This window comes from Heptranchias perlo, chromosome 22 (genome assembly GCF_035084215.1).
Source record: "Heptranchias perlo isolate sHepPer1 chromosome 22, sHepPer1.hap1, whole genome shotgun sequence".
In the NCBI taxonomy this organism is placed as follows: Eukaryota; Metazoa; Chordata; class Chondrichthyes; order Hexanchiformes; family Hexanchidae; genus Heptranchias; species Heptranchias perlo.
The window spans coordinates 6,419,210-6,447,093 of record NC_090346.1 but is presented as its reverse complement, the minus strand read 5'-3'; the positions used below and the strand labels follow the sequence as shown (position 1 = coordinate 6,447,093).

At 46.0% G+C, this 27,884-nt stretch overlaps 1 protein-coding gene across 1 annotated transcript; it reads left to right on the top strand.

Moving 5' to 3' along the window:
* Positions 1-593: 593 nt before the first annotated feature.
* On the top strand, positions 594-27,884 carry LOC137340852 (putative sodium-coupled neutral amino acid transporter 10). Its single transcript, XM_068003660.1, has 8 exons — positions 594-628; positions 4,833-4,957; positions 6,132-6,234; positions 8,200-8,382; positions 11,841-11,952; positions 14,596-14,702; positions 18,447-18,594; positions 25,788-27,884. The coding sequence occupies exons 1-8, from the start codon at positions 611-613 to the stop codon at positions 26,081-26,083; spliced, it is 1,092 nt and encodes a 363-aa protein (XP_067859761.1). The 5' UTR covers positions 594-610; the 3' UTR covers positions 26,084-27,884.

The following is a 27,884-nucleotide window of genomic DNA, read 5'->3' as shown; positions in this document are numbered from 1 at the left end:
CAGAGACTTGAGCACATAAGGATTGGTCTTGGCAGTGATGCCTCCCATGGTCAAATAGCCTGCAACACCTGATGTCAGAGCACACACTGGCTCTTGGGTGAGGTTTTGGAGGCCAACTGCACCCATGGAACCTACAATTCCTCATCAGGGGAAACGAGGGGAGGAAAACTGAAGACAGAAAAGAGTGGTGGGGTGGGGGGGTGGGTGTTAGGGGTGGTGTTGGTGGGAGAGCAGGTGCTTCTGAGGAGGAAGGGAGAGTAAATATACCACCTGAATCACCCCAGGCCACTTTGGCTCACGTTGCCAGTTCAGTGCAACATTGGTGAAGGGTCGTTAGCAAATCAGCTGCCTGAACTCTGAGCCCGGAGAGCAGGAGGAAAAGGAGAAGGTGAATTAACACCAAACGATAAAATCAACTAGAAAAGCGATGTGCTGTGATCATTTGTTTCTCCTCTTTCACAAACACTTGTGCATTTTTTTCTGGCAGAGTACTCCCTGGCAACGTACTTTGTTGCTATTTGCCATCACCTCTACAGTGGTTCTCCCCCTGTGCCTGCAGAAAAAGGTGTCAGATTCAGTCTGGAGGTCGCTGATCTCACTCAACTTTTATATGTTATTGATGATTGTGGTGAGTATTGGGAGCACAGTGAGAACTAGACTGGGATTCTGGGATTATTGATCTAATGGGTGTATAGATCACCTCAGTGTATATATCATTGCCCAGTACTTGGAGAGTATAAGACATAAAACATAATTGTTACACTGGACTTTACTGAACCTGGGTTACTGGGTAACGAGCCTATATGGTGAGGAGCCTATACGTTGAGGAGCCTATACGGTGAGGAGCCTATACAGTGAAGAGCCTATACGGTGAGGAGCCAGTACAGTGAGGAGCCTATACGGTGAGGAGCCAGTACAGTGAGGAGCCTATACGGTGAGGAGCCAGTACAGTGAGGAGCCTATACGGTGAGGAGCCTATACAGTGAGGAGCCTATACAGTGAGGAGCCTATACAGTGAGGAGCCAGTACAGTGAGGAGCCTATATGGTGAGGAGCCAGTACAGTGAGGAGTCTATATGGTGAGGAGCCTATACGATGAGGAGCCTATACAGTGAGGAGCCTATATGATGAGGAGCCAGTACAGTGCACAGCCTATATGATGAGGAGCCAGTACAGTGAGGAGCCTATATGGTGAGGAGCCAGTACGGTGAGGAGCCTATATGGTGAGGAGCCAGTACAGTGAGGAGCCTATACAATGAGGAGCCAGTACGGTGAGGAGCCTATATGGTGAGGAGTCTATATGGTGAGGAGCCAGTACAGTAAGGAGCCTATACAATGAGGAGCCAGTACAGTGAGGAGCCTATATGGTGAGGAGCCAGTACAGTGAGGAGCCTATATGGTGAGGAGTCTATATGGTGAGGAGCCAGTACGGTGAGGAGCCTATATGGTGAGGAGCCTATATGATGAGGAGCCAGTACAGTGAGGAGCCTATATGATGAGGAGCCAGTACAGTGAGGAGCCTATATGGTGAGGAGCCAGTATAGTGAGGAGCCTATATGGTGAGGAGCCTATATGATGAGGAGCCAGTACAGTGAGGAGCCTATATGATGAGGAGCCAGTACAGTGAGGAGCCTATATGGTGAGGAGCCAGTACAGTGAGGAGCCAGTACAGTGAGGAGCCTATATGGTGAGGAGCCTATATGGTGAGGAGCCAGTACAGTGAGGAGCCAGTACAGTGAGGAGCCTATATGGTGAGGAGCCAGTACAGTGAGGAGCCTATATGGTGAGGAGCCAGTACAGTGAGGAGCCTATACGGTGAGGAGCCTATATGGTGAGGAGCCAGTACAGTGAGGAGCCTATATGGTGAGGAGCCTATATGGTGAGGAGCCTATACGATGAGGAGCCAGTACGGTGAGGAGCCTATATGGTGAGGAGCCTATATGGTGAGGAGCCAGTACAGTGAGGAGCCTATACAATGAGGAGCCAGTACGGTGAGGAGCCTATATGGTGAGGAGCCTATATGGTGAGGAGCCAGTACAGTGAGGAGCCTATACAATGAGGAGCCAGTACGGTGAGGAGCCAGTACGGTGAGGAGCCTATATGGTGAGGAGCCAGTACAGTGAGGAGCCAGTACAGTGAGGAGCCTATACAATGAGGAGCCAGTACGGTGAGGAGCCAGTACGGTGAGGAGCCTATATGGTGAGGAGCCAGTACAGTGAGGAGCCAGTACAGTGAGGAGCCTATACAATGAGGAGCCAGTACGGTGAGGAGCCAGTACAGTGAGGAGCCTATATGGTGAGGAGCCTATATGGTGAGGAGCCAGTACAGTGAGGAGCCTATACAATGAGGAGCCAGTACGGTGAGGAGCCAGTACGGTGAGGAGCCTATATGGTGAGGAGCCAGTACAGTGAGGAGCCAGTACAGTGAGGAGCCTATATGGTGAGGAGCCTATATGGTGAGGAGCCTATACAATGAGGAGCCAGTACAGTGAGGAGCCTATATGGTGAGGAGCCAGTACGGTGAGGAGCCAGTACAGTGAGGAGCCTATATGGTGAGGAGCCAGTACGGTGAGGAGCCTATATGGTGAGGAGCCAGTACGGTGAGGAGCCGATACAATGAGGAGCCAGTATAGTGAGGAGCCTATATGGTGAGGAGCCTATATGGTGATTGCTGGCAGTATGCTCTTCTTTGAAGGCCATCAAACCTGAGCCCATTCCAACATCCACACACATGCACTTTCCAGCAGGGGTCACTGGGCAACAATCAGAAGTGGAGACCACGGCTTTTATTTCCTCTCTGTAACTTTTGGGTGCTGACCATTTCAGGGTCTTACCACCACCTCAGCTGAAATCAATCATTGATAGAACCCGCGGCAGTTTTGTCAGTGTGGTTCAGTTTCACATCCGCTAACTGAGCCATCAGGGAACTGACACATGAGTTTTTTTCATCGTCGAGCGTGACACAAGTCAGAGCAGACAGAGGGAGTAACAGTCAACGTGAAGGAGGCAGTCTCAATCAAGTTTCCAGTAGGGAGGGTTTCACAGCACAGACCAAAACTCAACAATTCTGTTCAGTATCAGAAACAAAAATGTCACCTTAGTACAGAAAGGACAGAGTAAAGTTCTTTCCACCTGTGTTTTTTGGGGTCTGTAGGGAGTGCATTTGCATTACCCTTGATCCATGTCATATTCACTGGGTAAAGGTGAAAAACCACATCGAATTTCCAGATGCATCACCCCTTACCTTAATGAACCCAACCAGACACATCCAGCATGAGATAAATAGGGGAAAAGATTAAATCTGCCAGCCATCTCTGAAAAGTAATTTGGTTAATAAAAGAATTCATGTGTTATCTTTATCACACACTGGCGTATATTACTTTGATGAAAATCAAAGTTATTCGGAAAAAGTGAAAAAGCTGATTAGTTTTTAAATCTAAAGAGATTAGAATTTTCCATTTTCTTTAGACTTCATCATGAATATTAAATACAAACAAACTGGGAAAAGTTCTGTGGCTCAGATCGAACCAAGCAAATTTCAGCAAATTCAACGTCTGTCAATATCTTTAGAAAAAAGGATATTCTCCCTCCCGTTTCACATCTATTTCTCCTCTCTGGTCTCCCAGGCCATGCATTGAACTCCAGCGGGAGTCTGCTTCTTTAGGAGAAAATTGAGGGGAAATAAACGTTAAAAAGTCTGCTCTGATGGTACTTACATATTGTTAACTGAACACTAGACGGCCCCTGATGGAAGTCAGTACACTGTAGCAATTACACGCCAATGTCCGACTCCTCGGGGTAAATTTTAACCCCCAAGAATGGGTGGGTTGGGGGCAGGTCGGGAGTAAAAATACTTGGTTTTCAGAGCGGGACCGCATCCCGGCTCCATCACTTGTGGGTTTAACCCCGGCAGGTTTGTCTGCATGTGGAGAGCAGATACCAGGAAGTCCCGCCCCCACTTAAATCTGGCGGGCCAATACTTAAAAGGGCAATGTACCTCACTGAGATTCTTGAGGTACTTAATATTTTGTGTATTGGAATAATAAAATGAATTTAACCTTACCTGTTGGGGATTCCCATCGCTTCTGAATCACGTCAGGTGAAAGCAGGTGGGAAGGGCCGGATCCATGAGGTGAGGGCCTTTATTGCACTGCTTCTGGGCCCAGAGGAGCAGGAGTGCTTCATCCAGGCCCAACAAGCTCACCTGGCTGACAGGATCTACGCTGACGCTGACACCCCCCCAACCCCTGATGATGTCCCTCACCCACCCCCCCCACCCCCCATTGGTGGGCCTCACCGAACTCCTGTGACCTCTCAGCCCCCCCGATCTCTTTCTCAACTCCCCGATCTCTTCCTCAGCCCCCCGACCTTGTTATCAGCCCCCCAATTTCTTCCCCAGCCCCACCCCGATCTTCTCCCCTGCACCCCCCTCCTCGATCTTCTCCCTGGCCTATGATCTCTCCCTCCCTCCCTCCCTCTGATGCAGCAGGCCTCCCTGGTCGACAGCCAGCCAGTCTGTCAATCAGGCTGGCTGCCGGGCGTGAAACCCTGAAGTGAAATTGATGGGCCTCATTAAGATTGCGACCCGCCCACTTACATTCCAGGTTTCGCACCCAGAAATATTTCCCCCTACTCCCTTCCTGGCTCTCAGTTAAAATTTACCCCTGGTATTGTTTTTGTTGTTCTTTGACAGAATGTGCTAGAGGGCCTGGAAATAAAAGCAGCTAGTTATTACCACACCAAAATGAGTGTTTATGCAAACATAACATGCTCTGATTTAGTTTGTATTGGTAGAGATGAGAAATTCACACAGGGGTTTTGTCTTGGTCTTCAGCTGCTGGTGTACTGCCTGAAATCGGTGCTGTCTGGTGCACTGGTAATGAAGAACGTCCGCTTCTGGCAGTGGTCTGGGATTGTCACGTGTCTGCCGATATTTGCCACCTCATTCTGCAGTCACCCGTAAGTAACGTAAAGATAGAGCGCTCCCAAACCGCCTGCTTTAGTCATTGGAATTGTAGCTACGTGAACTAGATAGATAAGCTCAAAAAGGTGCCACACGTGCGGTAATACTATGGGGTTAATTTTCCAATTATGCTCTAGCGTTCATTTTAATGGAGGGAAAATCATGGACCGGTAGAGTGGACGGGTGCCCGAATTCCTGTCACACGCTCCTGGTGCACAAAGCCCTGCTCCAGAAGTGTTAAAGACAAAGGTTCACCCAAAGCTCTACTACCCGTATCCTAACTTGCACCAAGTCCTGTTCACCCATCACCCTTGTGCTCACTGATCTACATTCGTTCCCCCTCCGGCAACGCCTCGATTTTAAAATTCTCATCCTTGTTTTCAAATCCCCCCATGGCTCGCCCCTCCCTATCTCTGTAACCTCCTCCAACCCTCCGAGATCTCTGCGCTCCTCCAATTCAGGCCTTTTGCGCATCCCCAATTTTAATCGCTCCACCATTGGTGGCCGTGCCTTCAGCTGCCTAGGCCCTAAGCTCTGGAATTCCCTCCCTAAACCTCTCCGCCTCTCTACCTCTCTCTCCTCCTTTAAGACGCTCCTTAAAACCTACCTCTGTGTTTGGTCACCTGTCCTAATATCTCCTTATGTGGCTCGGTGTCAAATTTTGTTTGATAATCGCTCCTGTGAAACACCTTGGGATGTTTTACTATGTTAATGGCACTACATAAATGCAAGTTGTTGTTGTTAGTCACCTGAATGTAATACAGCGGGACTGCTTTATTTGCAATAGTTCACCTGCTGACTCAATGTATTAAAGCAGTGAGCAGTTGACCATATAAACCATGATGGCTTCAGGTTTGATTCAGCACTCAGTGCTGAGTGGTCTGACCTCAGTTGGGCCAGTGTTGGGGTGCTGCAATTGGGTTACTTTAATGCTTCCTCCCCTTCCCCCCAACACTATGTTTCAGCAGTTGTGCGGCCGGGAGGGATGGGACGGGTAAACAATTGGTCCCAGGATCAATAAGGCTCTTGGTGTCTATGAGGCTGGGGTGGCTCATAATCCAGCTGACAAATTAGATGTGTGGGAAATATCTGATGAGTTAGAGGCAGTGACTGACCTTCAAGTCTAAGCTGAGTTTGCGTTATGATTTCTCTTTAATGATTTGTGTCAAGACTAGTGCTCCCAATGTACTTCAACCTCAGACAGCAATCAGTGGAGCGAATGAATGTAGCCTGCAAGCAAGCGACCATCACCATCTCCATCTTTTATACAATAGTAAGTTCAGCTGTCTTTACACAACAACTTCACTGTACACAGTATAGGGTCTTTCTGGATGGATGAACTAAAATGGGCCGAATGTTACCTTGTGATCTTGTGATAACTGTAGCGTCAGTTTAAAGCAAAATTGCCTTGCACCAACATTACACTCATAGTGCAAATACATCCTTACTGATCCAAGCTAACTCACTGGGGTAATTTTATGACTTTTCACGCTCAACAGAGGATGACATATCAGAAAATCAGGAATTTCCAACCATTGACACATTGACAGTGCAAAGTTGGAAAACTACTCCTTTTGTTTCCCCTTATTTTAGAATATATATTTGACTTATTCAGTAGAACTTGGTCTAACCATTATTGAGTCTCAACTGTACTAGTTGCAGTGAAACATAGGAACAGGAGTAGGCCATCCAGCCCTGTGAGGCTGTTCCGCCATTAAATTAGATCATGGCTGATCTGTGATAGGTGATAATAAGCCTTCTGTGTATGGGTGCTTAAATCCTATGCTGTAGTACATTTCAAGAGGTGTGCTACAGCTGGAGGGAAAAAGATCCCAGGTGTAATTCTGACTTTGGACGATATTGTAAAACGGGTGCTATCTCCCGATTCCATTCCTATTGAAGTCAACCGGGAGAGATGTATAACTGGCCCCATTTTATACTATCGCCCAAAGTCAAAATTACCCCACCCATCCCCATCCATTTTATATTTTTCAAGACAACGCTAAAAAGCTGCCCTAAGTTTATTAAAAGCTAAAATAAAGTTTAGCACAACACTAAGAGTTATGATAAGTTTAACAGGTTAAGGGACTGAAGATGAACAAATCACCTCAGCCAGCAACAATGAAGAGAGAGATATATGTCCAAGTCAGGATGGTGTGTGATTTGGAGGGGAACTTGGAAGTGACGGTGTTCCCAGCTGTCCTTGTCCTCCGAGGTAGTGGAGGTCTCAGATTTGGGAGTTGCTGCTTAGCAACACCACTGGGATGCCAAATAGCAACAAAGCCAGCAATATATTGGGCCAGATTTTGCTGTAGCAGGGCGTCTAACGGTGTCTGCTGTTAGTTACACTTGCCCTTACAGGTTTAAGTTTATGAATTTTTTGCATGGCAAGTTGCTGAAAGTCCGAGCTGATAACGGCCCAGCGAGGGAAACAGGGCATTGGGGACCTGAGTGAACAGGGCAACCAACAGGGTTAACCAATGAGATTTAAGGATTGGGAAATAAACAGTGCAAGGACTGAGAAGGAAGTGTAAATTAGAGTGGGTGAATTCAATGTCAAATCAGGTACAGAAAGAGAGGGAAAGAAATATTGTATTAAGAGAGAGAGAGAAAAAAGAGACAGAAAGCAAAAGTTAAAAAAAATTTAAAATTTTACATTTTACATTTTAAAAATCTCTAACAATTAAAACCTGAAGGAGTGAGACTCCATACGTGTAATATTAATTTTCAGTGCCAGTGAGGTTGACTGGCAGTAATTAACACTTCTCATGTCATTGAAAGGGTACTTAGACTGAAATGGATAAGTCTTTCTGTGGCGAGTTTAGTTCATATCTACCGCGAAAATACAGCAACTTCCCGCCATTCAATGAATTTCAATGGTGAGGCAGACAGCGAGATGCCGTTTTCGTGAAGCTAACTGTGGAGCAGAGCATCTCGGACAGCAGCTTTTGGATTTCTGCGTTTAACCACGCCTGAAGTTACTATGGTATTTGCGTATAAATAATGGTGAACATTGTTAGCCTCACCTTTATTTTGACAGCAAATTATGGCCCGTTATGATGATGGGATATATTTTCCTGGAATTTAAAGTTGAAACAAAATTGTTTGGTTTCCAGTGATAGTATGAATTTTTCTTTAAATTTTATTCTCAAATTATAAACATTGAGGCTTATCTATAAAACGCATCGAGATCAGCTCTTCATATTGTGTTATTTTCTTTTTTTAAAAAACATTTCAGGTTGGACTATGTGGCTACCTGCCTCTCACTGAAGCTGTACCAGGAGACATCCTTGCTACTTTACCCCGAAGTATTGTAACAGATGGTATACATGCTATGTTTTTCATCTCCCTCACAGCGAGCTTCCCACTGATTATTTTACCCTGTCGACAAGCCATTAACACGCTCTTTTTCGAACAACAGGTTAGTTTCTTGATCAATCAGAAGAACACTGATTACCATTAACAGCTAGACATCCAGGTACAAGAAAAGAGAAGGCAGAGGGGTGATCTAATGGAGGTTTTTAAAATTATGAAGGGGTTTGATAGGGTAGAGGTAGGGAAGATGTCTTCACTTGTGGGGGAGTCCAAAAAAGGGGTCATAAATAGAAGATAGTCACTAATAAATCCAGTAAGGAATTCAGGAGTGGTTAGAATGTGGAACTTGCTACCACATGGAGTAGTTGAGGCGAATAGCATGGTTGCCTTTAAGATGAAGCTGGATAAGTACATGAGGGACAAAGGAATAGAAGGATATGTTAATAGAGTTACATAAAGTAGGGAGGGAGGAGGCTCGTGTGGACTATAAACACCGCCATAGATGTTCGCTGATGATTGCACAGTGTTCAGTTCCATTCGCAACTCCTCAAATAATGAAGCAGTCCGAGCCCGCATGCAGCAAAACCTAGACATCATCCAGGCTTGGGCTCATGTGTGGCAAGTAACATTCGCACCAGACAAGTGCCAGGCAATGACCATCTCCAACAAGAGAGAGTCTAACCACCTCCCCTTGACATTCAACGGCATTACCATTGCCGAATCCCCCACCATCAACATCCTGGGAGTCACCATTGACCACAAACTTAACTGGACCAGCCATATAAATACTGTGGCTACAAGAGCAGGTCAGAGGCTGGGTATTCTGCAGCGAGTGACTCACCTCCTGACTCCCCAAAGCCTTTCCACCATCTACAAGGCACAAGTCAGGAGTGTGATGGAATACTCTCCACTTGCCTGGATGAGTGCAGCTCCAACAACAATCAAGAAGCTCAACACCATCCAGGACAAAGCAGCCCACTTGATTGGCACCCCATCCACCACCCTAAACATTCACTCCCTTCACCACCGGCGCACAGTGGCTGCAGTGTGTACCATCCACAGGATGCACTGCAGCAACTCGCCAAGGCTTCTTCGACAGCACCTCCCAAACCCGCGACCTGTACCACCTAGAAGGACAAGAGCAGCAGATACATGGGAACAACACCACCTGCACATTCCCCTCCAAGTCACACACCATCCCGACTTGGAAATATATCGCCGTTCCTTCATCGTCGCTGGGTCAAAATCCTGGAACTCCCTTCCTAACAACATTGTGGGAGAACCTTCACCACACGGACTGCAGCGGTTCAAGAAGGCGGCTCACCACCACCTTCTCAAGGGCAATTAGGGATGGGCAATAAATGCCGACCTTGCCAGCGACGCCCACATCCTATGAACGAATTTTAAAAAAGACCAGTTGGGCTGAATGGCCTGCCTCTGTGCTGTAAATGCTATGTAATTCTATGATGCTTTTACGCCTGCAAGCCAAAAGATCCTATCCAGCGCACAGAGTCCAGCTGTTCCTTTAGACTCAATTGAAACTGAACTAAAGATATTGAGAACTGAAGAAAGGGTGAGTGGCTGTGACAGTGCCTTTGTGCTGAAAAAATGATTTGAAGCCCTGATTTTAACCTCACCCTCCCCAAATCAGAATTGTTATGACATTATTCCAGTCACACCACACTAACACACAATCCACCAGGACACGTTCCTGGAATAAAGTATCCATTATTCTCTGTTCAAGCTATCCTGTAGTAGACCAACTGATCCAAAGTGTTCAACTAAACTTGCCTGATGGCTCAGTTGGTAAAAGCACTTTTGAATGTGGAACTGAGCCACACACATTAGGCTCCCAGGTTCAGCACTGATCTGTGCCAGGGTGGCAGTGGAAATATTACAATTGGCCCAGCATTCCTGGGCTAGAGAAGGAGAGGGAAGCAATGGTTCCTGCTCCTGTTCGTTATCCAGTAGCCCAACCAGAAAGTGTACATGTGGATATTGGATGGGGAGAGGATTGGGCTAGGCTCTCAAAGTCAAATAACCTGGATGTAGTCTTGCTCAGGCTCACACACCAAGGATGGCCGTTTGAGCAAGATAGTGGAGGTTGTCAGTATCTATACCCTAGCAAAAGGAATCATCTTCAAGAGGGGAGGGGGACAAAAAAGAAAGGTGGAGGAAGCTTCAACTGAACTCCCAGCTAGTTAATTCTCCTTAACCAGGTTTGTATTGAGGCCGTGCATATGGATTACATTCTAAATCAACTTTAAATCCAGGCAGAGCAATAAGGAAAAATTAAAACCTGTATAGAGTCTGAATAAAATAAAAAGCCTTGAAATAAAATTGGAAAATGCTAGAAATAAACAGCAGGCCCATCAGCATCTGAAAAGATAAATGATTGGTTCACACATAAGAGTTAAAACAAGAGTTCTGATGAAGGGTTATACCAGAAATGTTACGTGCCTTTTATTGTTACAGATCGGAGTGGTCTGCTATGTATTTCCAGCATTTTCTGCTTTTTGTTTCTCTAACATTTTGGGTAGAGAAAATCATACTTGAATGAGGATGAGTACTGACTGAAATGTCTCATTTCAAGCCAGGCCAACTGTGATGTTTTATTAACTGGCGCCTCACGGCCTGTGTTATTTGTATGCGGTATGAGAATTAGACAGATGTAGGCTGAATCCAAATCAACTTTGGCCAGGGATGAAAATAAAGGAAAGCGGATTTCAAACTTACTTAAAGCAAAGTACACCACGTAGTGAAGGTGACAAAGTGATTGAGAGCTTCAGGTACATGGATTCAATACATGACTTCTACCTAATGTGTATTAGAGCTCAAAAATAAAGTGAAATATTTGATGCATATTCAACAACTAATAGATAAATTGTAGAAACAGGCATGACTAAGGCCATGGCTACAGAAAATCAAATGTACATTTATGGATTGGAATTAATGGGGAAAATATCTGGTTGAAAAACACTGGGGGATAATTTTGACCAAACCCACCGGCGAGCAGCTGATCAGAGTGGACCCTATGAGGGTTCTACCTCCCGTCCGATTTTACTCTTCATTGATTTTAATGGAGAGTAAATTCGGACGGGGTGTAAAATGGAGGGCCGATCTGATCCCGTCAGCTGCCCACCGGGTGGCTTAGGTTAAAATGACCCCCACTGCATCAAATGGTCTATTTGGTCGGAAATAGATGCCGGAAATATAAACTAGTTGGTATCATTGGAACGTACAAGGTCTTTGCTAAATAAAATGATACATCTCAAAAGGTACCGTATTGCCCTGTTGGGAAGAGATGAGTGATTGCAGTACTCCATTAGCATTAGCCATTAAGACAATACCATAAATGATGATTATATTCAGACTGTATCTCACATGTAAGATGGGAAGAACATCCTATTTTGTGTGCTGAGGAAAACTTATTCCATGACTCAGAGCTGGTACGTGCTGTGTCTTATTAATTTTCTGAATGTGTTTGAAAAATAGTGAACCTTTTGGCAACGAAGGTAGAAAGATGATCAGTAATCACTAATGCATTCTTTACATATTTTACAGAAAGAAGATGGTACGTTCTCAGTCAGTGGTGACATGCCCTTTCATCGGCATGTAACAACTACAGTGCTAGTAGTTTACAGCACCATGATCATGGGTGTCCTGGTACCAGATGGTAAGTACTACTGTGGTGTGTGAGCTGGAACCAACAGTACTTGAGTGAAAACAAATGATTTGTTTTATCCTTCCTTTTCCATGCAAGCTCTTTGCGTCTACATTATCTTCCTGAATTTGGAAGGCAGGACAGTCCAATAGGATGCAATAAGTAATTCCTTGGCCGAACAACACAGCAGTAACTTGCATTTATATAGTGCTGCTCGTGTGCAGCAAGATATCTCGAAACACTTTACAATAAAGAGGAAAGGGATATGATGGACACTGAGCATGGGCAAAAAGGAGAGAGATGCAAGGGTGAGGATGGGGGAATCGTAAGCATGGCTGTAGAGGAGGGATATGAGGAGATTTTTGAAAATGGGGGACAAATTGGCAAGGAGAGGGAACTGGATAGAAAATTCCACGGGGCAGGAGCATAATGGCTGATTGAGCAGCTGCCAATGCTTGAGTGGGGGGAGCGAGGGGTGAGGAGAGGACCAGCATTAGAAGAGCGGAGAGTGAGTGCAGGAATGTAAGGTAGGAGGAGCTCACTAAGGGTAAGGTGGGGTAAAGCCTGAAAGCAGAGACAGGAATTTTGAAAAATTGACACACTGGAGCATGGGGAGCCAGTGGATCTTGGGGAAACAGGGTGTGATGGGAGTGTGGGGCTTGGTGCAGCGAGGAGTTCAACTAAGGCATTTTTGATACGTTGAAAGTTGTGAGGTTGATGGGGGGAAGGAAAGTAAAAGAGCACTGGAGAGGTCAGGCCTGGAGGTGATGGAGGTATGGTCTAGGGTTTCGGAGGAAAAAGGGAAGAGATAGGGGCAAAGGTGGACAATGTTGGAGGTGGAAGAAAGCGCTTTTGGTAATGGAATGGATGTGGGAAGGAAGCTGAACTTGGGCTTGAGCAGAATGCCAAGATACTGAGGTAGTTATGCAAGCAGAGTGGCAGAGGCTATTGCCCCAATGTACTGCCTATGTCAAGTCAGGTAAGAGCAGAACCGGGTGACAGCAATGACCTTGATCTGGACGGCAGAAGAGAAGCTTCCACTATGGAAGGCAATTTTAGTTTATCGATATCCCAGTTTTGAACCTCAAGGGTCCAAGAAGAATGCAGCAAGCCAGCAAGTACCTTGTGTTTAACATCTGATCAACGTTTGATTGCTGTGTGCAATTGAGGAAAGATTGACTTCTTTGTTCCTGGTTGAACTTTGAAGGGGATGTAAAATATTGATAAGGTTTCTCACAAGAGATTATCAGCAAAAACGAGAGCAAATGGAATTGGAACATGGATCGATAATTGATTGGGAGGTAGGAGACAGAGAGTAGGGATAAAGGGTTTGTTTTCAGTTTTTCACCATATATATTAATGACTTGGATGAAGGAATAGAGCATTGTATAATCCAAGCTGCAGATGACACTAAATTAGGAGGCACAGTCAATTGTGTGGGAGCAGGAAGCTATAAAGGGACATAGACAGATTAAGTGAGGGGGCAAAACTATGGCAGATGGAGTTCAATGTGGGAAAGCTGAATGGCCTACTCCTGTTCCTATGTTCCTAGGGGCTGGGGATTCTGTGGGTCTGATAAAATCCCAGGTATAAGTTTTGTCATGGGCACTGATCCAGATCAAGGTATGAGGAGAGATTGGGTCGACTAGGCCTATATTCACTAGAGTTTAGAAGAATGAGAGATGATCTCATCGAAACATATAAAATTCTAACAGGACTAGACAGACTAGATGCAGGGAGGATGTTCCCGCTGGCTGGGGAGTCCAGAACCAGGGGTCACAGTCTCAGGATACGGGATATGCCATTTAGAACCGAGATGAGGAGAAATTTCTTCACTCAGAGGGTGGTAAATCTGTGGAATTCTCTACCACAGAAGGCAGTGGAGGCCAAGTCATTAGATGTATTCAAGAAGGAGATAGATATATTTCTTAATGCTAAAAGGATCAAGGGATATGGGGAAAAAGTGGGAACAGGGTACTGAGTTAGACGATCAGCCAGGATAATTTTGAATGGTGGAGCAGGCCCGAAGGGCCAACTGGCCTACTCTTGCTCCTATTTTTTATGTTTCTATGTAAGTGTTACTGAGAATAAGAAATGGGTCACATTGTTTGCTATTGTTGTATCAGGGAGATTTGGTAGTTTTGTAAACTACAGTAATCTGCTGTATTGTCTATTGATACCACTTAACTGTTCTTTTTAAATAAACTTGTTTTCTAGCTTATAGCCTAAGCTATGATTTGATGGTGTTGTACAGCTTTCCAAAGACAGGGAGATCATGAGAAAGCTTGTGTCATATCTAGTAAAGTAAGTACAATGACAAGGGTTTCTGCTCGATTCAAAGACAACATTATATCAGGTATTGTGCGTGTAAAGCTATATTTCAGTCCATAAGGAGTGAAGGCTCGCGAGTGGGAATGATTCTTGACCCTGAGTGTGAGAGAAATATTTGAGTAAAATCCAAACACGTAATAATGACCATCTCTTTCCCTTCTTGCAGTGTACTGTGATCTGCCAATGCCCTGTAAGTGCAGTGTATAAAGCTTGTTACATGTCACAAGTGAAAGGAAGACCTAGGACAAGAGCAATTTTTATCCCTTTCACTCCAGCTAGATTTCTAGCCATTCCCCTCACTGTGGTGTGTGTTTGATCTTTCAGTGCAGACTGTGCTAGGAATAATGGGAACTACCACGGGGAGTGCCATCTGCTTTATTTATCCATCTGCAATCCATGCAAAACTACGTAAAGTTACTTTCACAGGAAGAGTAAGTACAATCTTATTTCTATCAATTATGTTCTAAAGTTTAACAGTCAAAGTAAGTCATTTACTACTACACATTCGACAGTACAGAGTCGCAGGTTCCACCGTCACACCTCAAACCTTGGACTTTATTTCTGAAGAGCTGTTTTGTTGATGTTAAAGGGGCAGATTTTCTTCTCTAGTTACCCGGTGAGCGTCTTGAGGTGTGTTGTGCCTAAGAGGAAAAGGATGCATGCAGTTTATCTCCTCCGACTATCTGCACAACACAGGGGAACTTCTTGGGCAGGCCCACCCCCCCCTGGTTGGGCCTCGAGCCTGAGAAACAGAGTGTAATTGTGAGCACAGCTGTGTATCGGGTCTCTAAGATCAGGGTCTATTAGCTGATGATGGAGGCCATGATGGAGTTCCGGCTTGCCCTTGGGACCACCAGCGACTTTCCAGTTGGAAACACAGTAAAGGCCATACTCAGAGTTTAAAAAAAAGCACATTCACAGATTGAGAGAGTGGGAGGGGTTTAGGGAGGGAATAGCAGAGTGGATTCTAAACAGCTGAAATGAGGTGAAAAGACAAGGGGTTTCTACAAGAGGGCAGAGTCAGAGGAACGGAGAGTTCGGAGGGAGGGTTGTAGGACTGCAGGAGATAGGAGGGGGTTGAGGCCATGAAGGGATTAAAACACAAGGATAAGAATTTTAAATTTGAGGCAATGGCGGATTGGGAGCCAATGTAGGTCAGCAAAGAGATGGATGATGGTGAATGGGACTTGGAGCGGGATAGGACACAGGCAGCAGAGTTTTGGATGAGCTGAAGTATACAAAGGGTGGAGGATGAGAGGCCAGCCATGAAATCATTGGAATAGTCAAGTCTGGAGGTGATAAAGGCATGGAAGAGAAATTCAGCAGCACATAGGTAGATGTGGAGGTGGGTGATGTTACAGAGGTGGAATTAGGCCGCCTTTGTGATAGAAAGGATATGAGGTCAGAAGCTCAGCTTGGGGGTGAACAGGATGCTGAGGTTGCGAACAGTCTGGTTCATCCTGAGACAGTGGCCAGAGAGGGGGATTAAATTGGCAATGAGGATATGGAGTTTGTGATGGGGTCCAAAAGCGATGGACTTAGGCTTCCCAATGTTTAACTGGAGGAAATTACAGCTGATCCAAGACTGGATATCAGAAAAGCAATCTGACAGCATGGAGACAGTGGATGGGTTGAGAGAGGAGGTGGAGAGGTAGAGCTGGGTGTCCCCAAGTCTGTAGATGATATCGTCAGCATGCAAATGAGGTAGAGCAGTAGGCCAAAGATGACTCCTTGGAGAACTCCTGAGGTGACAGGGCAGGAGTAGCCAGAGAAGCCATTGCTGGAGATGTTCTGCTCCGAATGGACAGGTAAGAGTGGAATCAAGTGAGAGTGGTCTACCGTGCTGAACAATGGAGAAGAGCCATTGGGGGAGAATGATAGGGTTGACAGTGTCAAAGGTTGCAGAGAAGTCGAGGATGAGATTCCTGAATTATTAGGAGATCCTTATTCATGGAATAATGAGAGATTTTCCATTATTTGTTTATATCCCACCTCTAATAACTAATGCTCAGTGATGAACACAGTTTTTTGACAATTACTAATTAAATTTGGGTTTTGTGCAAATGACTGGGCATGGAACTATATGGACAATTCAGTGAACCTGCGCCCTTAGGAATGCGGGTCAGATAACATTTGTGCCAGACAAGTGCCAGGCAATGACCATCTCGAACAAGTGAGAGTCTAACTACCTCCCCTTGACATTCAGTGCCATTACCATCGCCGAATCCCTCACCAACAACATCCTGGGGGTCACCATTGACCAGAAACTTAACTGGACCAGCCATATAAATACTGTGGCTACAAGAGCAGGTCAGAGGCTGGGTATTCTGCAGCGAGTGACTCACCTCCTGACTCCCCAAAGCCTTTCCACCATCTACAAGGCACAAGTCAAGAGTGTGATGGAATACTCTCCACTTGCCTGGATGAGTGCAGCTCCAACAACACTCAAGAAGCTCGACACCATCCAGGACAAAGCAGCCCGCTTGATTGGCACCCCATCCACCACCCTAAACATTCACTCCCTTCACCACCAGCGCACCGTGGCTGCAGTATGTACCATCCACAGGATGACTGCAGCAACTCGCCAAGGCTTCTTCGACAGCACCTCTCAAACCCGCGACCTCCACCACCTAGAAGGACAAGGGCAGCAGGTACATGGAACAACACAACCTGCACATTCCCTTCCAAGTCACACACCATCCCGACTTGGAAATATATTGCCGTTCCTTCATCGTCGCTGGGTCAAAATCCTGGAACTCCCTTCCTAACAGCACTGTGGGAGAACCTTCATCGCACGGACTGTAGCGGTTCAAGAAGGCGGCTCACCACCACCTTCTCAAGGGCAATTAGGGATGGGCAATAAATGCCGGCCTTGCCCACATCCCATGAACGAATAATAAAATAAGATAATCAGGACTAACTTGTTGTAGCCATATTTCCAAACCAGGATCACTGGATTATTCCTGTGCTGCCTCTTTCTGAGTAACAGATAGTTGGTGTGAAGGTTCATCGTCAAATGGCGAGGGACATCCATGCTGGGGAAAGGCATCCCAAGTTCTCACCACTGAGCACTTCCAGGTCAGGTATAGCATGTGAAAATACAGAAGAAATCATTCTTTGTTCTGCCCTAACCTCAGGGGAACATACCCGATGCACCGAGGTAATGTTTCCATTATGTAATCTCTTCATTACACAAATTGGGGTTGTATTCTCTAGAGTTTCGAAGGTTAAGGGGTGATCTGATCGAAGTTTATAAGATATTAAGGGGAACGGATAGGGTGGAGAGAGAGAAACTATTTCCGCTGGTTGGGGATTTTAGGAGTAGGGGGCACAGTCTAAAAATTAGAGCCAGACCTTTCAGGAGCGAGATTAGAAAACATTTCTACACACAAAGTGTGGTAGAAGTTTGGAACTCTCTTCCGCAAACGGCAATTTGGCTCAATTGCTAAATTTAAATCTGAGATAGATAGCTTTTTGGCAACCAAAGGTATTAAGGGATATGGGCCAAAGGCAGGTATATGGAGTTAGATCACAGATCAGCCATGATCTTATCAAATGGTGGAGCAGGCACGAGGGGCTGAATGGCCTACTCCTGTTCCTATGTTCCTATGTACCTAAGTAATAAATTCTATGCCATTTTGTACTTTGAACTCATGTCAGACTGGTACTATTATTTATATGCTGATCGGGTGAGATGAAATAAAGTGGGAGGAGGCTCGTGTGGAGTATAAACACCGGCACAGACCTGTTGGGCTGAATGGCCTGGTTCTGTGCTGTGTAATTCTATGTAATATAATGCCTTCCATGTAACAAAATGGTCCAAGGTGTTCTACAGGACAGGTGAACACCAAGCAGGAGATAGGGGAGATGCGATTGGATTGACAGTGGGCTAAAGGTTGAATTTGGTCAAACAAGCTCATCTCGTTTAAAATCCTAATATCCAGCAAAGATTTTTTATTTATCTCATCAATGACGTAATCTATTTAATTCACTGCATCTTTAAATGCTTGACGTCCATAGACAGAAACTACTGTTCAGGCTCATGACCATACGTAATATTGAGAAAAATGTCATACCCACTAAGAAAATCAGAATTCTGAGCTCCATTTTGAAGAGTGCCTTGTGGAAAGTATCAAAGCAATTGGAAGGGTCTCAATTAAAACCTGGTCTTTCAGATCGTTCTGGGAGTGGGAATCTTCCTCCTTCTCATCCGTGCATCGAGTGTCAGCTATTTAAAAGAGGGAGAATTCCAATTACAACCAGTCCGGAAATCCATAGTGGTTGATGAATTAGGAAATACAGAGCCAATCGGTAGGAACAAAGGTAAGATAATTGTTCAGTTTTTAATGAAGATTCTGCAATGAAGATGTTAAAAAGCACTGGGTGTACTTACACACTCACCCACAGGACCGAATGTGATGATATAAATCAATCATTAAACACAAGTTTAAACAGTCAGTCTGAATAACTCCAGATGTTACAGGGAAGTTGGGACTAGCAGAGAAACGATTGAATTATTGGGGGATTCATTGGAATGTTGTTGACGCCAATGGACCACAATCCAGCTGTTCCTTGACTCAAACAACAGGACCACTTAAAATTGGGAGGTGGGCAACACTGGCAAGGTAGTATTTATTGCTCACCCCAGGTGCCCTGAGGGCATTTCAATTCAACTACATAGTGTGGGACTGGAGTCACACGTAGGCCAGGCCAGGTAGGAATGACAGTCTTATTCTAAAGGACATTGTGAACCAGTTTGTTTTTAACGATAATCCGGCAGCTTTAATGGTAATTTTCTGCTGCTAATTACCAGATTTTTTTTTTAAAATCCATTTCACACCTAGCTATGGTGAGATTTGAACCCTGGGGACCCCCACAGGCCCTCCAGTCAGAGAGGGTTCAAGAGCGGGCCACTGTGCTTTGGGAAACCCAGGGCTGGGGTACGCAGCGAGCAGGCAATTAGGCAGGAGGCCAGGAAACACTTCTTCCTGCCTCCTTCGAATTGCTCCAATGGACCTGGACCTACTGCGGGCACAGGCCGAGCTCTGCTCCCCAAAGGAAAAGCCCAGAGAGTTAAGTGAAGTAAAAGAAGACAGAGACCCGGAGAGACTAATCTCTGCCCCTTTGTCCTGAAGCAGATGTTCTCCACGGGCAAGGGTCAGGAAACTTGGCCCTCCAGACTCTTGTTGCCAAATTAAATGGAGTCTTAATACCATTTTGTCAGTCTGATCTTCCATCATGATTGCCTTCTGCCCGTTAGCTGATTATTGTGACACTGAATGGCATAATAAGCTATTTCCCAGAGAATGGTACCTATCTGTCTATCCATGGACATTACCAGCCTCAGACAAGAGCCATTGTTTATCATTGGAGTTCCCAATCAATGCAAATTTGAACTGATGTAGACATTAGAGTAAGCAGTGTCCCAGGATACTGGACCAGATATTATGTGAGTTACCATCAAAATGGATCAAATTCACAACGTATTACAATTACAAAATTGGAGCTTTTAAGACTGAAATCGATAGATTTTTGTTGGATGAGGGTATCAAGGGATATGGAGCTAAGGCGGGTAAATGGAATTAAGATATGGATCAGCCATGTTCCAATTCAAGGGGCTGAATGGCCTACTCCTGTTCCTACGGTCGTATGACCACAGCCTTTCCCGATCTATTAGAACAGGTGCAGTTTCCTTGTTGATCCATTTGCCAAGTGGCATTTTAATGTTTCCAGGCGGGACATTCACCTTTGTCTTAACAGTTGGGGGAGAATTTCCAGGCCCGATAATTGATATATGCTATTGAGATTGAGTTGCCCCTAATCAAACACTTTGGCCTAAATTTTTACTGGGAGCCGGGACGACATCGGGAGGGGTGAATTCCTGACGGGAAACCGAAACCCGTATGTGTTTCCCAGACGTCTTTATGATTTTGAAGTATGGACGTCTTTTATTTTCTTTTGGTCGGGTTTCCCACCCAACAGGCCGGCCTGATCGATAGGCTGGCTTCAGTTGGATGGGAGAAGAGGAAGGAAGCGGATATGAGCAGGTAAGTCTTAAATGGGGGTGGGGGGGGGGGCGGTCATGGTGGGGGGGAGGTCGGGAGTCATTGGGGGGACTGGGGTCAGGCGTCATCAGGGAGGGTTGGGGGGCGGGAGGCATCGGGGGTCAGGGTCGGGGGTCATCGGGAGTTTGGAGTTGGGGCCATCGGGGGGTCAGGAGTCATTGAGGGGTTGGGGTCAGGTCATAGAGTCATAGAGTCATACGGCACGGATAGAGGCCCTTCGGCCCATCGTGTCCGCGCCGGCCATCAAGCCCTGTCTAATCTAATCCCATATTCCAGCATTTGGTCCGTAGCCTTGTATGCTATGGCATTTCAAGTGCTCATCCAAATGCTTCTTGAATGTTGTGAGGGTTCCTGCCTCCACAACCCTTTCAGGCAGTGAGTTCCAGACTCCAACCACCCTCTGGGTGAAAAAGTTCTTTCTCAAATCCCCTCTAAACCTCCCGCCTTTTACCTTGAATCTATGTCCCCTTGTTATAGAACCCTCAACGAAGGGAAAAAGCTCCTTAGTATCCATCCTATCTGTGCCCCTCATAATTTTGTACACCTCAATCATGTCCCCCCTCAGCCTCCTCTGCTCCAAGGAAAACAAACCCAATCTTCCCAGTCTCTCTTCATAGCTGAAGCGCTCCAGCCCTGGTAACATCCTGGTGAATCTCCTCTGCACCCTCTCCAAAGCGATCACATCCTTCCTGTAGTGTGGCGACCAGAACTGCACACAGTACTCCAGCTGTGGCCTAACCAGTGTTTTATACAGCTCCATCATAACCTCCTTGCTCTTATATTCTATGCCTCGGCTAATAAAGGCAAGTATCCCATATGCCTTCTTTACCACCTTATCTACCTGTTCCGCCGCCTTCAGGGATCTGTGAACTTGCACACCAAGATCCCTCTGACCCTCTGTCTTGCCTAGGGTCCTCCCATTCATTGTGTATTCCCTTGCCTTGTTAGTCCCTCCAAAGTGCATCACCTCGCACTTTTCCGGGTTAAATTCCATTTGCCACTGTTCCGCCCATCTGACCAACCCATCTATATCGTCCTGCAGACTGAGGCTATCCTCCTCGCTATTTACCACCCTACCAATTTTTGTATCATCAGCGAACTTACTGATCATACCTTTTACATTCATATCCAAGTCATTAATGTAGACCACAAACAGCAAGGGACCCAGCACCGAGCCCTGTGGTACCCCACTGGCCACAGGCTTCCAGTCACAAAAACAACCTTCGACCATCACCCTCTGCCTTCTGCCACTAAGCCAGTTTTGTATCCAAAGTGCCAAGGCACCCTGGATTCCATGGGCTCGTACCTTCTTGACCAGTCTCCTGTGGGGGACTTTATCGAAGGCCTTACTGAAATCCATGTATACCACATCCACTGCGTTACCCTCATCCACACGCCTAGTCACCCCCTCAAAAAATTCAATCAAATTAGTCAGACATGATCTTCCCTTGACAAAGCCATGTTGACTATCCCTGATTAATCCTTGCTTCTCCAAGTGGAGACTAATTTTGTCCTTCAGAATTTTTTCCAATAATTTTCCTACCACTGATGTTAGGCTCACTGGCCTGTAGTTCCCCGGTTTTTCCCTACTCCCCTTCTTGAATAATGGTACTACATTAGCGGTTCTCCAGTCCTCTGGCACATCCCCTGTGGCCAGAGAGGTTCTGAATATATGTGTTAGAGCCCCCGCAATCTCCTCCTTTGCCTCACACAGTAGCCTGGGATACATTTCGTCCGGGCCGGGGGATTTATCCATTTTTAGGCCTGCTAAAACCGCCAATACCTCCTCCCGCTCGATGTTAATATGTTCGAGTATATCACAGTCCCCCTGCCGTATTTCTATGTCTACATCGTCCTTCTCCATAGTGAAAACAGATGCAAAAAATTCATTTAGAACCCCTCCTACATCTGCCGGCTCCACACACAGATTGCCATTTTTGTCCCTAATGGGCCCTATTTTTTCCCTAGTCATCCTCTTACCCTTAATATACTTATAAAACATCTTAGGATTTTCCTTTATTTTGCTCGCCAGTGTTATTTCATGGCCCCTCCTTGATCTCCTAATTTCTTTTTTAAGTATCCCCCTGCACTTTTTGTACTCCTCTAGGGCTTCCTCCGTCTTTAGCCTTTTGTATCTGCCAAAAGCCCTCCTTTTTTTCCTAATCCATTCTCGTATATCCCCTGACATCCAAGGTTCCCTGGAGTTCTTGGAACCACCCTTGACCTTTACGGGAACATGTTGCCATTGTATGGTCTCAATCTCCCTTCTGAAAGACTCCCATTGCCCCGATGCGGATTTTCCTACAAGCAGCTGATCCCAGTCCATTTTGGCCAGATCCTGCCTTATCCTATTAAAATCGGCCTTCCCCCAATTTAGAACCTTTATTTCCGGCCCCTCCCTATCCTTTTCCATGACCACCTTAAATCTCACCGAATTATGGTCACTGTCACCAAAGTGCTCACCTACTAGCACTTCTTCCACTTGGCCGGCCACATTCCCTAGAATTAGGTCCAGTACCGCCCCCTCTCTTGTAGGACTTTCTACATGCTGGCTCAAAAAGCTCTCCTGGATGCACGTTAAGAATTTTGTACCCTCTAAGCCTTTTACACTCTGAGTATCCCAGTTAATATTGGGGAAGTTGAAATCCCCCACTATTATTACCCTATTATTTGCACAATTTTCTGAGATTTGCCTACATATCTGTTCCTCTATCTCCCCCTGACTGTTTGGGGGCCTATAGTACACTCCCATCAAAGTGCTTGCCCCCTTTTTGTTTTTAAGCTCCACCCATATGGCCTCATTAGAGGAACCTGCTAATATATCATCCCTCCTTATGGCAGTAATTGATTCTTTAATTAATATTGCGACCCCCCCTCCTCTTATACCTCCCCCTCTGTCTCGCCTGAAGATTCTGTACCCCGGAAAATTGAGCTGCCAGTCTTGCCCCTCCCTCAACCATCGGGGGTCATCGGGTGTCATTGGGGATTAGGGTCGGGGGTCATCGGGGGGTAGTTGTCGGGGGGTCGGGGGTCATTGGGTGGTTGGGGTCGGGAGTCATCGGGGAGGTCGGAGATTGTGGGGGTCGGAGATCGTTGGGGGGGGTGGTTGGAGATCGTGGGGTGGGTCTGAGATTGTGGGGGTGGTCGCCGCAGATAAGCTTGTTGGGCCTGGGGGGAGTATTGGCGTTCCTCCAAGCCCACAAGCAGTGCGGTAAAAGCACTTACCTGCTGTTTCGGGTCTTCTCGCCTTCTCTCATGTGGTGTGAAGGAGAAGGCCCGGGAATCCTGGCCCCCAGGGGTTAAAAACAAAAAAAAACTGTGTAAATGGAGGCCCATAGCCTCCTTGAAAGCTTTTAGTGACCAACCTGCCTCCTGAGAGCGGGTTGGTCGCCCGCCTCTTATCCCGCCTCAATTAAAACCGGAAATGGGCGGGTTGGGAGCAGGTTTTAGATTTTTAAAATATTTACTGCCTCCCCCCCCACCGCCCTCAACCCACCCGTTCTTTCGAGTTAAAATTTGGGCCCTTGAGTCATCGGTACAGAGAGGCAGGAGGATTTTCACTAAGGAGGTACAATGCTGTACCTCGAACATTCCTGCATTTGCACTCATTTTTTATTTTCCAGTTGAGATTTATTCTCCATGAGTTTAAAGTGTGGATTTCACTGCATTATCACTGGCAAATGGCTGAGAGTAAGTTGCTCGGCTGTAATATGCGCGAGCAATTTGGATGAAGTCATAAGCAAGGTCAAAGGGCAAGTGTGGCTTTCAGCTCAAAGAATGGCAGGTGTTTATTTGAATATGGCAGTTCTCAAGAGTTGAGGAAAGTCACCTGCTCAGAGGAAAGTCCAGGCCGTGGTTACAGAGAAGCGTATAGAACCTTCATTACACTGCAGCAGACTGAGTCTACTTTTGTGCTCAGTCACTGGACTGGTTGTCTATGTATTTAGAAACCTGAGTACCACAAGCCACTCCTTCCTTCCCAAAGTCTTTTTCAGTCCTTCCTAAACACCAAACTTGGTGTCACCTAGTCAACTCTTCTTCATTTACCCTGTCTTTACTCCTACTCTTTTCAGCCTTAGCAGAATGATGCATCTTGGTCTTAGGCCTTTACTTAGATTTCTCAAGAATAATCAAAATCTACAGGGGCCATACGCATGGCCTGTCTTCCACAGGTTTGAGGTAGATTGTTGGAATGTGGCAGTGAAATTGTATTAATCTTTATTTCTTGGTTTTTAAGTCTGACTTTCTGCATGCCACATATTTTTTATGATTTGACTTAAATGTCTGATATAATGGCAAGGCAGGTCTTGTATTTCTAAATGGACTGTGTGCAGGCTGGACCAATCATGCAGCACATTCCATTATTATGCACTTCAATATGGCATTGCCCCCACCCCCAAAGACACAAATTTTACTTCAATAAGGCATCCATTTCACCAGAGAACAATCTCAATGAACCATTTTTCGATCAAAATGCTTGTTCCTGGAAATTACCCTTGTCCAATTTTCATGGCTCCTCTCCTGAATGCAGTGACTCACTCTGGGATACAGTTCCACAGTCACCAGGCACTCTCAGGTACTTGGCTAATTGGCCATTCTTCATGAGTGAGGCAAGATGGCGATTTAACCCAGGAAGGCATCTCCGCCAAGGCACAGCTCCCACCCTCACTGGACACAGGTGCACTTTCTAGCAGGAGTCACTGGTTAGCAATCAGGAATGGGTTGCTGTCCCCTTCCCAACTGAGATTGGTTGTAGCCCTCCCCCGCCACCCCTGGTGAGACAGGTAACTCAGGATCAAACTCTGAACCTTCTGGTCTGGTTGTCTCAGTGACAGTCTGCCTTCACCAACTGAACTATTGAGGGATCTCGATTTGCAAAATGGTGCTGAATTTGGCAAAAAATGAAAATAAATTGGATATGTGCACGATAATAATGGATCCTAGAAAAAGAATAGGGATTTTAGGTGGGAAAGATTGACTGAACCATAATTCACCGTAGCTTTAACACCTGTTCTGTGCAGCCAGACAAGGAAGGCTTAAGAACATAAGAATATAGGAACAGGAATAGGCCATTCAGCCCCTCCAGCCTGTTCCACCAATCAATTAGATCATGGATGATCTGTATCTTAACTTCATCTACCTGCCTTGTTTCCGTAACCCTTAATACCCTTGCCTAAAAAAAATCTATCAATCTCAGTTTTGAAATTTTCAATTGACCCCCAGCCTCAACAGCTTTTTTTTGGGGGTGGGGGGAGGAAGAGCTCCTGATTTCCACCACCCTTTGTGTGAAGAAGTGCTTCCTGATATGACCCCTGAACGGTCTAGCTCTAATTTTAACGTTATGCCCCCTTGTTCTGGACTCCCCCCACGAGTATGCCTACTGAAATCTGGCAAGACACCTGTGAAAATACACTAACATTCGTTTATCCTTCCCCCTCCCCCCAACCACAGGTTCCAGGTTACCAGAATTAATGGATAATGGTGGAGATAGCCGGCTTAAACTAAACAGCAGAGGCCTGATATACAGACCAAGAGATGAGGAAGATACAGATACTGTCGTCAACAAAGAAACTGCCAGCACAAAAGAAGTCATCCAACCCCTAGAGGCTGGTTTACCCTCCGCGCCCGGCAGAGAGGAAATATTAAAGGAACTGAAAGAAATGAAAAGGACAAAAACATTTACACCTTTATCAGAACTCAGACCAAGAGCAAAAGCACCAAGCCCAGCCATAGGACGAGGCACATAGGGAAATGGGACCCCAATGTGAAAGAGTCAGCCTACGCTTTGAAAAGGAAGTGGAAAAGACACAGATTGAAACTAAAATAACTACAGCTCTGGCTATTTTTCATATTAGCAAAAACTGGTCAAAAATGAACACATACGTTAGGGACAAAATAACCACAAGCCCTCAGTTTGTTCTTTGTCTTCCACACAGTAAAGCTGTGGGGAGCAGCTGGAAAGGATAGGAATTCTGGTGGCTAAAGGTCCACTGTCTTTTTTTTCCTCAACAGTTCTGACTGGAAATAAAGGGAAAAAATGGCACATTTCTACACCAATATCCAAGAATGGACTAAGGGTCATCTCAGACAGGGTGCTCGCCCCCAAGAAAATGACTTGCTGTCTCTTCTCTTTACCTCAGAGCTACCCGCAGCAGACCTTCGAACTCACCCTCAATTTCAGGGTAACGCCTTTAAAGATATGTCATGAACAACAGCTGTCAGGAGACCATCCAGGTATGCCTCAAGCTTCGTTCGAAGATGTCTGCTTCCTTCTATGAGCACATTAGCCTGGATTTTCTGTTTGCAATTATTTTAATGTTTGTGGTAACCCATGGGCATTAACAAAGCGCTGATCAGAAAATATAAGCTGTGTCTGTTTTTCGGGCTCTAATCGGCCTACTATGCCCCCAATATGGCAGGCAGGAAGCACAGCGCATTTCCGGCAGGAAGTGCACCGCCCGCCATATTGGGAAAGGAGGTTGCGCTGGGGTCACGAGTTTTTTTAAAATTCATTCATGGGATGTGGGCGTCGCTGGCGAGGCCGGCATTTATTGCCCATGCCTAATTGCCCTTGAGAAGGTGGTGGTGAGCCGCCTTCTTGAACCGCTGCAGTCCGTGTGGTGACGGTTCTCCCACAGTGCTGTTAGGAAGGGAGTTCCAGGATTTTGACCCAGTGACGATGAAGGAACGGCGATATATTTCCAAGTTGGGATGGTGTGTGACTTGGAGGGGAACGTACAGGTGGTGATGTTCCCATGTGCCTGCTCCCTTTGTCCTTCTAGCTGGTGAAAGTGTCAGCCTATGATTTGAAATGTTCCCAAGTGCACATCGGGAACGTTTAAAGGGGGAAATAATTTATTTACATTAGGGTCCTGTGCTTCTTGCAGGACCCGTTTCTGATTTTCGATCGCCTCATCACGTGCTGAACTCGCTCAGCATAACATGGTGCAGGAAGGCCTCCATACTTATGTGAATGTAGTTCCGGGAGGAGCAGGAGTGCTGACCTGCATTGGCTCCAGGTCCACCAAAGCCTCGATTTCGCATCCTCCTGTTCAAATCCCTCCATGGCCTCGCCCCTCCCCATCTCTGTAACCTCCTCCAGCCCTACAACCCTCTGAGAACTCTGCGCTCCTCCAACTCTGACTACTTGCGCATTCCCAATTTCCACCGCCTCACCATTGGCGGCCCTGCCTGCAGTCATCTAGGCCCTAACCTCTGGAATTCCCTCCTTAAACCTCTCCGCCTCTTTCTCCTCCTCTAGAAAACCTAACTCTTTGGCCCAGCTTTTAGTCACCTGTCCTAATGTCTCCTTCTTTGGCTTGGTGTCAGTTTTTGCCTGATTACGCTCTGGTGAAGCGCTTTGGGATGATTTATTCCATTAAAGCACTATTTAAATGCGAGTTGTTGTTAATAGTTGTGAATCTGTTGGAAATAAAGAATGTTGTGGCCTTTTGAGCAGAATCAGGCCAGCATCTTAGTTGTGGAGTTTGTGAAGGAGCCTGGAAAACATAGTTTAATATGCTCATGTTTAAGGTCCCTGGTGGTAGT